The sequence below is a fragment of the Lygodium microphyllum genome, chromosome 2 (assembly GCF_053477565.2).
Source record: "Lygodium microphyllum isolate KBCC chromosome 2, Lygodium_microphyllum_v1.1.10, whole genome shotgun sequence".
In the NCBI taxonomy this organism is placed as follows: Eukaryota; Viridiplantae; Streptophyta; class Polypodiopsida; order Schizaeales; family Lygodiaceae; genus Lygodium; species Lygodium microphyllum.
In genome coordinates, this window is record NC_141136.1 from 143,051,361 (window position 1) to 143,062,198 (window position 10,838).

The 10,838-nt window shown below is 39.8% G+C and overlaps 1 protein-coding gene across 1 annotated transcript; it reads right to left on the reverse strand.

Moving 5' to 3' along the window:
- Window positions 1–8,681: 8,681 nt before the first annotated feature.
- LOC148040420 (protein ASPARTIC PROTEASE IN GUARD CELL 2-like) lies at window positions 8,682–10,240 on the reverse strand. The gene is made up of 2 exons (XM_087663876.1): window positions 9,092–10,240; window positions 8,682–8,951 (listed from the first exon to the last, which is right to left on the reverse strand). The coding sequence occupies exons 1-2, from the start codon at window positions 10,238–10,240 to the stop codon at window positions 8,682–8,684; spliced, it is 1,419 nt and encodes a 472-aa protein (XP_087520002.1).
- Window positions 10,241–10,838: the final 598 nt, after the last annotated feature.

The window sequence follows — 10,838 nt, forward strand, 5'->3', positions numbered from 1 at the left end:
TTTTTCATTTCAGCCACATGAAATTGGCTGTGTGGATCCAAGCATTGTGGTACCAATGGTAATTTTTACAGTCCCACATGTACCTTGGAATCTTAAACCAATTCTGGTTCCAAGGACTCATTTGCCTAAATTATTGGAGCTTTTAAATGAAAAGATAAAAATGCGAATATTGGAGCCATCTTCAGCTCCATATTCCAACTGATGTTTTACCGTACCTAAGAAGAATGGATCTTTATGATTCATTCAAGATCTGCAACCCGTCAATAAAGTCACTATAAGAAATGTTGGATCAGTACCAATTGAAGATGAGTTTGCCGAAGCATTTGCAAGAAGGGCAATCTATTCCATAGGAGACTTATATTCAGGCTACGACCAATTTCAGCTTGCTTTGGAAAGCCGTGACATTACCACAATGAAGACGTCTCTTGGCCTAGTCCGCATGTGTACTCTACCTCAAGGGGCTACGAATTCAGTAGTTCACATGATGAATGCTATGCATAAAGTATTGAGGGATTATATTCCTCAATTGACTCTTCCTTTTCTTGATGATATTTCAATCAAAGGATGTGAAGTTCATGAGAAAAATGAAGAACTCAATGAACTTGGATGTCGAAAGTTTGTTTTTGATCATATTAATGATTGTGCTCAAATCCCGTTTAAATTAAAAGAAGTTCATCTTACTCTTTCAGGAGCTAAATCTATTTTTGGAGTTGAAGAAGTCCTTGTGGTCAGACATATGTGTGGTCCATATGGCCGAAAGCCTTCTCCATCTAAAATAAATGCAATCAGCAAAATGCAAGAAGAATGTACAAATGTTTCGGAAGTGAGAAGATTTCTTGGTGCATGTGTCTTCTACCTTATTTGGATACCACATTTTGCCCATGTCGCTGAAAATCTTTATTTGCTTCTAATAAAATGCCAAATGTTTCTATGGACAAAAGAACACACTCAGGCTATTCGGAAACTCAAGAAAATACTGACTTCAGCTTAAAGAGGGCTAACTACTCTAATGGACAGCCCATTATACTCACAGTGGACACAAGTTCTATTGGAATAGGATGGGCAGTTGGTTAAGATGACCTTGAAGGCAACAGATATGTAATCCGCTTTGGAGCGAAGGTTCTTAATGAATGACAAAGAAGGTATGCTCAAATTAAAAGAGAGCTTTGGGAAGTAGTAACTGCATTAAAATGTGACACGGAGTACTACATGGGTGCACATGTTATAGTTGAGACAGATTGCCTTCCACTCTTGGGCATGATAGCCAACTGTTCCACTCCTGACATAGCCATGCTAAGATGGATAGCCTATATTAAATCCTTAAATCCTGATTTGAAACATATTGCAGGTAGAGATAATCCAATTGCTGACATGCTTTCACGTGCCAGATATATGAATGAAGAAGAAATGATGGATAAAGAAAAATCAGAGTTTATAAATGATGCTGATAATGTAGGTACAACAAAAATTACAACAAGAACAACAAGTTTAGCTGTTAAAATAACTTTTACATCAGCAAGGAAGGATGAATCAACCAAAGAAGAACAATGGATAGCTAGTAAACAGCATATTCCATGTTTTGTTATGGTTTGTTCACACTTTAAAGAAGAATATTATGCAGATGATTGACTAAAAATTGGCCAATTTTTGAGCACTATGACAAAGAAGGAAGAATGGACTAATGAAGAGTTCAAGAGAATTAAGAGAAAATCCTATGGTTTTTTTCTTAAAGATGGCTACCTTTGGAGGCATGCAAAAAAGAAAGGACGGGTGCCTGTTCGTGTCTTAGGTGACAAAAAGACACAAAGATAGGTCATGCAAGAATTCCATGAAAGCCTATTGGCTGGTCATAGAGGCATATGGGGTACTTTTGCCAAAATAAAAGAGAAATTTTGGTGGCAAAACATGTATAAAGACATTGAACATTTTGTTGAGTCTTGTTATGTTTGTCAAATGTATTCTATGGTAAAGCATAGAGATGGCCTTCAGCCTACCTATCCTTTATCCATTCACCATAGATGGGTCATTGATTTAGTAACCATTCTTACAGGAATTTGGAACATGAGATATCTAGTACTTGCTAGAGAAGATCTCACAAATCAAGTGGAAGGAAAAGCCTTGATAACAAAATCCACTCATGTTGTTTGTAGATTTTTACTTGAAGAAGTATTTTGCAGGTATGGATGCATTGCTAAAGTAACTGCTGATAGAGGAGAATTGGATACCGATGAGGCTCGCCATTTCTTTGCTCAATTGGGAATTAAGCTATCTCTTACTTCAGCTTACAATCGTGAAGATAATGGTAAGAGTGAAAGAGGTCATAAACCAATTCTTAAAGCTTTAGCAAAATCATGCAAATGAAAGTTGATGGAATGGCCTAAAATGCTACCATTCGCATTATGGGCTAATAGAACAACCCATAGTGCAGTGACAGGATATATGCCAGCTGAACTTATGTATGGACAGCCACCTATTATGCCTATTGAGGAATCCATTGTCACATGGAGTATCTTGCCTTGGGATGAATGCATGAACAGGGAAGAATTGCTGTCTTTACGCATAAGGCAACTTGAAAGAAGGCCAGAAGATGTTAAAATAGCCATTGAAAGGCTAAAAACAGCAAGATTAAAGAATAAGAAGAGGTTTGATAAGCACCATCGACTCCGTCCAAGAGCTATTCAAGAGAATGACTGGGTCCTTGTTTATGATAGCAGCCTGAACAATCAACATAGTGCTCATAGGAAGTTAGCCAAGCGATGGTTTGGACCATATGTTGTAAAAGTAGTACATCATAATGCTACTTACTCTTTGGCTGAAATGGATGGGACCATGATAAAGACTCCAATAGCTGGGAAACGAATCAAACTCTTCAAACGAAGAGAATCTTCAACTTATGAACTTGATGACTTAGCTATAAGCCCTCTACTTGAAGACATGCAGGAAGAAAAAGACTTAGGGAATGAAGATGAAGAAGAAGACTCTCCTTGACCTGTAATCTTATGAAATGGCACATGTCGGAGGATGTGTAGGTTAGGAGGGGGTGAATGTCAAAGAGTTTACTGTTCATGATATAAATCATGGGATTCTTATGAACACATAAGAGTTTCACTGGAAGTTATATGAGATATTTACATACAAAATTCAGGCATTGTTATCCAATAACCACCTTAGTTATACAAGTTCTTTTGTATTTAGCATCTAATTTTCACTTATACTATGTACATTTATGAAAAATAAGTCTATGGGAACCTACAACTTGGACATCTGGAAGTAATTGTCAGTCTGCATGATAAATCACATTAATTCAAGTACAAAAATATGATAAGAACCCAAGAATGATGTCAAAAACTGTCAAAAGTCCACTAGGTTCACATGGGACCAGAAGTAACTGACTTAAGTGACCAGCAAGTGACCTAGGCTGGTCAAAAAGTGACTAGGGACTGAGGAGAGAGCAACCCGCATTTTTCGGTGCAAAATGCGGGCTGCACTGTCTGAGGAAAATTGGAGAGAGCTGGAGCTATGGTGCATGAAATGGAGCATGCAAACTGAAGATTAACAGGCCCAACTAGTGAAGATGTAGCCATGGTGAGAGCTCCACTTCTCTGCCTCTTTGGTCTAACGAAAATGCATGCTGAAACAGTCTATAAAAGAGGGAAACATGAGAGAAGAGTATTCAGCCGCTCTTATAAACGACTTCTCTCATCTTGTTTACCTTATTCTTGGTCCAATGAAGCCCGACTTGTACCCAAGTACTTGAGTGACTTTGGGCCAAGCAAAGGGTGAGGATATTGAAGACTTATGGACTGTTATGGGCTGTAATAACCAGTCATAAATAGGGCAGCCCACTGCTATGATCCATTTTTATGAGCAAACATGGGTTTTTTATGGTTGTAATGGAGGGAAATGACCTCTTTTCTTCAGGACATTGTTCATAGATGATCAAAAGTGCTTCTTCTTGAGTTTATGCACTCATTTTGAACTTGATTATGGGCTGGAATTTTCTGTTTTAAAACAGGGCTGAAGCTAAAATTATACTTTTTCAATTCATTTCATGTATCTTTGGCCCAAATCTTGGATGCATTTGAATCTATCAACAATATACTTGTTCAAAAGGGTTGAAATTCATCTATGTACATGAAATAAATGTCATTAGAGCTTGCATTTGACATTCATAAATGAATTGAGAATATGAAAATATCATTTATGATATGATGTATGTATCCTGAGGCATTTGATGTAATCAAGTTAGTCTTATTCCTTTTGTTCATGTATGCTAAGTACATAGTGAGAAGGCTTGAACTCTTCTTCCGTACCTAAATCATTTCTAAATCCCAGATCTTATTAAACCTCAATCCATTTTTCCTTTCCGAATCTTGAATCCTAAACTCTTCTTCTGCACTAAAAGCCTCGGTGGTAGACCTTCAACTCTTAACGTGACGACAACGCTTGCATGAATTTATGAGTACTAACCTTGGAGGGCCGTCCATGTGCACTACAAGAAGGAAAGGGAAGAAAGTAATTCACTTCATGCTTGGAGAGCACGAGTATATCTTTGAGGTAGTGGGCAAGATATACATGGATGCAAAAAGTAAACATGGAGTAATGTCAGTGGTGCCGATTATCATTGTTGAAGATGAGATAGCGATCAAATGTCGCATAAGGTGAGCCTAATAGATCTAATGTCTTATAGTTTATAGCATTTTTTACTTTCAATCATGTATAGGAAGTTTATAAGATATTGAAAGTTAAATCGAACTTATATTTATGTAGGTGGAATGTGAAGGATGACACTCATGTTGGATTCTGTGGAAGTAAAGGATAACGTCACCAATGCCTTACAAATGACAAATCTATTGTGGAAGAGGGATCATAGGGTTATAATAAGATAGTGGATGCCTTTCAAAATTATGTGGTGGAAAATTATGCAAGACTTTTGATAGTAAACCCTCTTCATGAGACTCTTCTAAGAGTAGCTTTGGTAGTGCATCACATGTAATCACTTTGATAGTGTATACTACACAATCCAAATGTATAAGACATGCTTTGGACATGTGGATCTTGGAGTCTTTTGTGTATAGCTCTATATCGCAGTGCTATTGTAAAAGTTTCATAATACTAACATCATGTTCGGATATCCATCTTGGATCATTGTGAGAATCCCATGGCTAAAATACTGTAGTATCACGATTAATTTGAATTGTATAGAAGGGGCTATGAAAATGCACATTCGATTCAAATTTTAGATTTACAAAGGGGATATAACCATTGCCTTCAAAATTCACAAAAGGGGTATATAAAATGGTGAATTTTTTTTTAAAAGGGGTTCTTAATGTATCCTTTGAATGCATGTTATATAGAGGGATTCTATAAGGTGACCCCCCCTGAGGTTCCCAAGAACAAAGAACTATACAAACCTTCATAATTGCAAGTAAAAAGCAAGAGGGAATTTGCACGACATGAGATAAAAAGACAAATTGGATGCAATCTCCCCCATGCCTTGTGTGAGCGCTTCACAAGGTATATATTTATAGATTTATTCATCGTTAAACTAAAAAATAGCCCACTTTATAAATAGCATGCTTTTGCTTTTGCCCAAATATAGAGTAAGGCGTTTGGGTGTTCAAAAGTCGGGCTATGTCCAAATACAAATATCAAATAATAAAATATTTAAGTGAGTGCCTATGCGCATACTAGATAATAAATGTTTTGTCAAGTGCTTTAATAAATAAGCACGCTTGAATAAATATTGGTGTCACGTCTTTAGTGATAAGGCATGCACCCATCAAAAATAGTAATTCTTCTAGGCATTTGGATTCACGTCATCCTCTAGTGCTATCCAATGCTATTGCCATCTGCTCTACACATCAACTGAAGTATTCACAATTGTTAGAAAATAATTAGATAAAATCTAAAAAAAGTGAATACCTAGCAGTTTTCAGCTACAAAATAATTAAATAGGTTGGAACTCGTCATGATCTTAATTTAATTCGGGTGCACACTCTAAACTTGTAAATGTTCATTAATTTAATATGTATTTTTACGAAATCACCTGGTATGGAATCACCCACGTGCACATTAAATTAATATGATGTCCGAAAAGGACAAGCGTCCCCGTCAACTTCTCACGCAAGGAATCCACCTTGTGTACGAGCCCCGAAAAATAAATATAATCACACAATCCACCGTAGAATATGCCTCCTGGCATCATAGATAGGATAAGCTTACATGCATGACAACACCCAAGAACTTGATGTTCACATTGTTGGCAAGCATAATCATGAAACCTAAAATGACTATTATATTTGGATCTAGTCTTTGCATAGATACTTGCGTTATTACACACAGATATGCCCCACCATTAGTATATAGCTCTCTTATGTTCTCATTAAAGTACCAAGCCTCCACAACAGGACATATATGTGGGAGAACCATGAGTATATACCTCTTCTATGTTCTCATTAAAGTACCAAGCCTCCACAACAGGACATGTATGTGGGAGGTCTTCTATGCTACATACTTCTCCCTTCTTTGCTTTGAACTTTTATGCATTCACCAACTCCTTCCATGCCATTCTTAGTGTAGGACATAGTTGTGTAAACTATATGAAAGCCTCACTTATCTAGTAGATCTCTCTTTAAGTCAACTTTCTTGGCCTTCCCTAGAGGTAAATCCTTCATCTTGGACTCTCTCCTATGTACTTTCTTCTTCTTTATCCTATTGATCTCTTCTCCAATAACCTACTTCATCTTTTTTCTTTACATAGGCTAATCTTTCTCCCACCGTTTTTTCCTCTCCACTGGAGCTTTAGTGACTTTCTCCATGCATGTTTAGTTTGTTGTACTCTTTTCTTTTCCTTCTTCCCTTTCTATGGTAGGTACTACTTTTTCTTTGATATCAATAGCATAATTGTTTCTCTTATTTGGAATTGTAGATTCGTAGGAATTTGATACATATCTTCTCCTTTCCTTGGTAAAGAGGGATAATAAGAGCTTAAGTGGCCTATCTCCTTGCAATTGTAACATGCTTTTTGTTCTCCTTACTATCCTTGTCTTCTCCATAATCATTTTGATTCTATGGTCTCTACCTTGTTCTTCTTATTGGTTCTTAGATAACATAAAGAGTCAAGTACTTTGATTGTTTAAAGATTTCCTTCATCCCATCCATTATTGGTGGATATTCCCTTAATGGTACATGTAGATGAGGTTCCCTAGTAAGAACCACACTTTACATCATAAATGAGATCTTAGAAGAGTTTTCCATGTTTAGTTACCCCAATATAAGTATCTTTATGGAATGCCAAGAGATCATGTTCTTATGCTATCCCAATTAGCATCATGATGATATATATATATATATATATCCTTGTATTGAAGCAAACTTTTCCATTGACCATAGTGTCATGTGGACCCAAGAAATCAAAATAATAACTCATGGCTCCTAGAAAGAGCTCAATTATCCACTACAAAAATTTGTGAATACATCCCTAGGAAATAGAAAAGAAGTTGTTAGAACCCTCCAAATCTTACATGCCAAAAGGCAATAAAAACATTTCCATCATCTCTCATTGTGACTAATACATGTTAATCTTCTATGCTTAGTCTCACTAAGGGATACCAAAAGAATCCCTCACAATAGTATGATGTGTGGAAGGTATCACTACATTCATAGCTTGAAGGTGCATTCATATGTGTAGGCAAAGTGTGATATGGTCATATCGGCTATCTGTGAGAACCAAAACATGCTAGAATTGCTAATAGGGAGCCAAAGCATTCTCTCCATAAAATTCAACAATTTTACTCTAAAGTTCATGAAATCAATAAGAAACTCAAAGTTTTAAGTATATGTTACACAACCCTTTGCATCGTATTCACAATTAACAAGTTTGCACCAAAGTCTACAATTCATCCATCATTGCTTTTAGCAAGCCATACTCTTGAGTCTTCCATGCTTAATCGTGTGATGCACCTATCTTCATACTACATACATGCTTTGCACGTGGACATGTACATGAGTGTGGGAAACTCTAGCTTTTAATTCGTGTCTATTTTAACCTTCACTTTTTGCAATTTCATTAAATACTTTCCATGCAAATGCTGAATCAAGCTTAGCAACCACAATAACTCAAAAATTACATGAGGAATAGCTATATGCACATCTACATTTGTTTTTTATTTTTCTGCGACACAGTGACCATCAATCCAATGATTAATTGCGAAGCCATCACCATTGTAGGAGGCAATAAAAAATTAACAAACAGAACCTTGTATTCCCACCATGAAAATGTACTACAGTTTTCAATTTCTTTATACTTGAAAATGTCAAGCGAAGAGAGCACTTTGCGGGACATAATGTGATATTGATAGCCGTTGCAAAATTAACATTTTGAAAATAAAACTTGTAGAGGACAAGTATTCACAAGCTGCAGGAGCTAAGCGTACACTTACTGACAATGCTGACAAACGTCTAGGTTCGTGCGGAAAGCCAGAAAGTCATATTCGACTAACCTTTGCACAAGCTGTGCAAAAATGGAATCAATGTACGATGATCAAAGAATCCAAAATATTCCAGGAATAATGCTTCTTCATTTATGCAAAAGCGTGTATATAATTATACAAACCAAAACTTTCCGTCGTATACACAGGGTTTACTGCAAAGGTGTTCTATTGCCGACAAAATGATAATTAGCAGGCGGAGAAGCCCACCCTGAAAGTGTGGATGTTAATGTCCACAAGAATACCGGAGAGTTGGGTGTTGCCGATTATATTGGTGCCGGTAGTACTTTTGAAGGCAAGGCAATAAGTATCATTGCCGTGGACCGTGGTGGGCGTCAGGACGTTTTGGGGGGGGAGGTGCATGACACCGCCACCATCGAAATGGAAGGCCGCGCCAGGGAAGCTGTCGGGTATGTTGCCGTCCGGGAATGAGTAGCAAGTGTCGAACGGCATGATCGGCTGCAAAATGAGCGGACACGATAGTGATTATCTCTGACTATCTAACAGACACATAAACGTCGTCTGAGCATCGACGATTATAGACTCGTTAACTTCTGAGAGAATGAAGTCAGAATCATGTTGATATAAGAGGGACTCACTTCAGCCATCTGCTGCAAAGGTTGAGCTGCTGCGATTACGGCGTCTCGGAATGCCGAGTAGAGGGTGCTGTTAAGGCGGGTGAAGGTCGTGCCCGTGTCGAGGATGGTGCCGGCGAGGCTACCAGGGTTGTCGGGGCTGCTGAAGAGCGTAGGATCCACGTCGAGAAGAGTGCCGCCGACACTGAGGTTGGTGACAGGCAAGAAGTAACCGAGAGACTCAGCTTTGGCCTCGTATCTGACGTGGTCGATGCGGCCGGGGGGCTCGATAAAGCCGAACCCGATGTAGCCCTCCTGGGGCTCGAAGGCGCGGTTGCGAGAGGGGAGGCAGAAAAAGACGGGGCTGCGAATCTGGTACTGGAACGAGAACGCGCCCGGGCCCAGGGCCAGCGACCCCGCCGGCCCCCCCAGCTGGCTGACGTTGAGCGCGCAGCCGAACAGCAGATTACGGTAGGTGTGCCCCCCTACCCCGAGGGTGTCATGCGCGAACACCCCCATGGCCACGATCCCGCTACCGTGCGTTGCCCTGAAAGAACACTGTATTCCCTCGTACTGGCTCGTGCACCCGTGCCAGTGTGGGTACGTCTTGCACATCGTGTCGTTGCAAGCCACCGGTTGGAACGTCGGCGAGTCCACCGGATCCCAGTACGGCACACACTGCTCCTCGCAACCCGCGCACTGGATCCACGTTAGGTTGCTCGCCGTGTCGATGGTGAACGTGTTCAACTTGGAGTGGTCGCCCGTACTCATCATGACGTAGTACTCCCCCACGTCCAGCGCTCCCGGGTCCACCGTCGCCGTGAATGAGTCGGGCCCATCTTTATTCCAACCGATGATGTCGTAACTCGATCCAATATTGTCTTGAAGATGATGACTTATGATCTTTTGCTGCAGCTGTGCCACCCTCGCCGCGTCCCGCCTGTACCTCGCCTGTACCACCTCTTCCTCCGTTGCGTTTTCGGGCCGCAGTGGCGACGACGGATGGTCTCTGTGCCGCAGCTCCGTCACTGTAAGAGCACCCTTCAAATTTGATCCTAATCGACCTTCCCAACCGTCTTCCCATGGCGGCCGCAACGACGCCCAAACGTTCACGTTGGCAAAACACAAAGCATACCACAACAGCATGCACAGCCTAGCAGCAACCCGGCCCATTGCGAAAGAGACGAAACTCGTAACTTGTTACCGCGTTCCGTATTTATAGTCACCCCATCCATGTATAGTCAGTCGGTCACATGGACTGTCGGTCTCACAAGTGCGCGGTTGGTGCATATCGTCGCCCCCTAGGTCGGTCACGTGAACCCTTGAAAGTTGGTCTCACTTAAATAAGCTTGAGACAAGTCGTTACGTGAGAAGTAGAAACAATGTTTGACACGTAGGGTCATATCACCCCCACTACTTGGTATACCCTTTGGACGTAGGACATGTAAGACAGTTTGCATATGGCACCTTGGTTAAGCCTCATACTTGTTATAAAAAATACTAACTTTAGGGTAAAGGGGCCAATAAAATAGCACCCTCCAAAAAGAAAATACATCCCACCTTAATTGAATGAAACACAATATTAATGAGTTTGGGAATCTCCCAATTTTCATTTTTTGAATACTAAAAAAGTGGCACTCGAATAACATGCACATAAGTTTCTCAAAACCATTTGATGTGATTTATCATTGGAAAGCTCTTGAAAAATGGAATCTATTGAGCTATAGAGCGTTCCATTTGGAGTTATAGTGTTCAAGTTATAACAAATCCA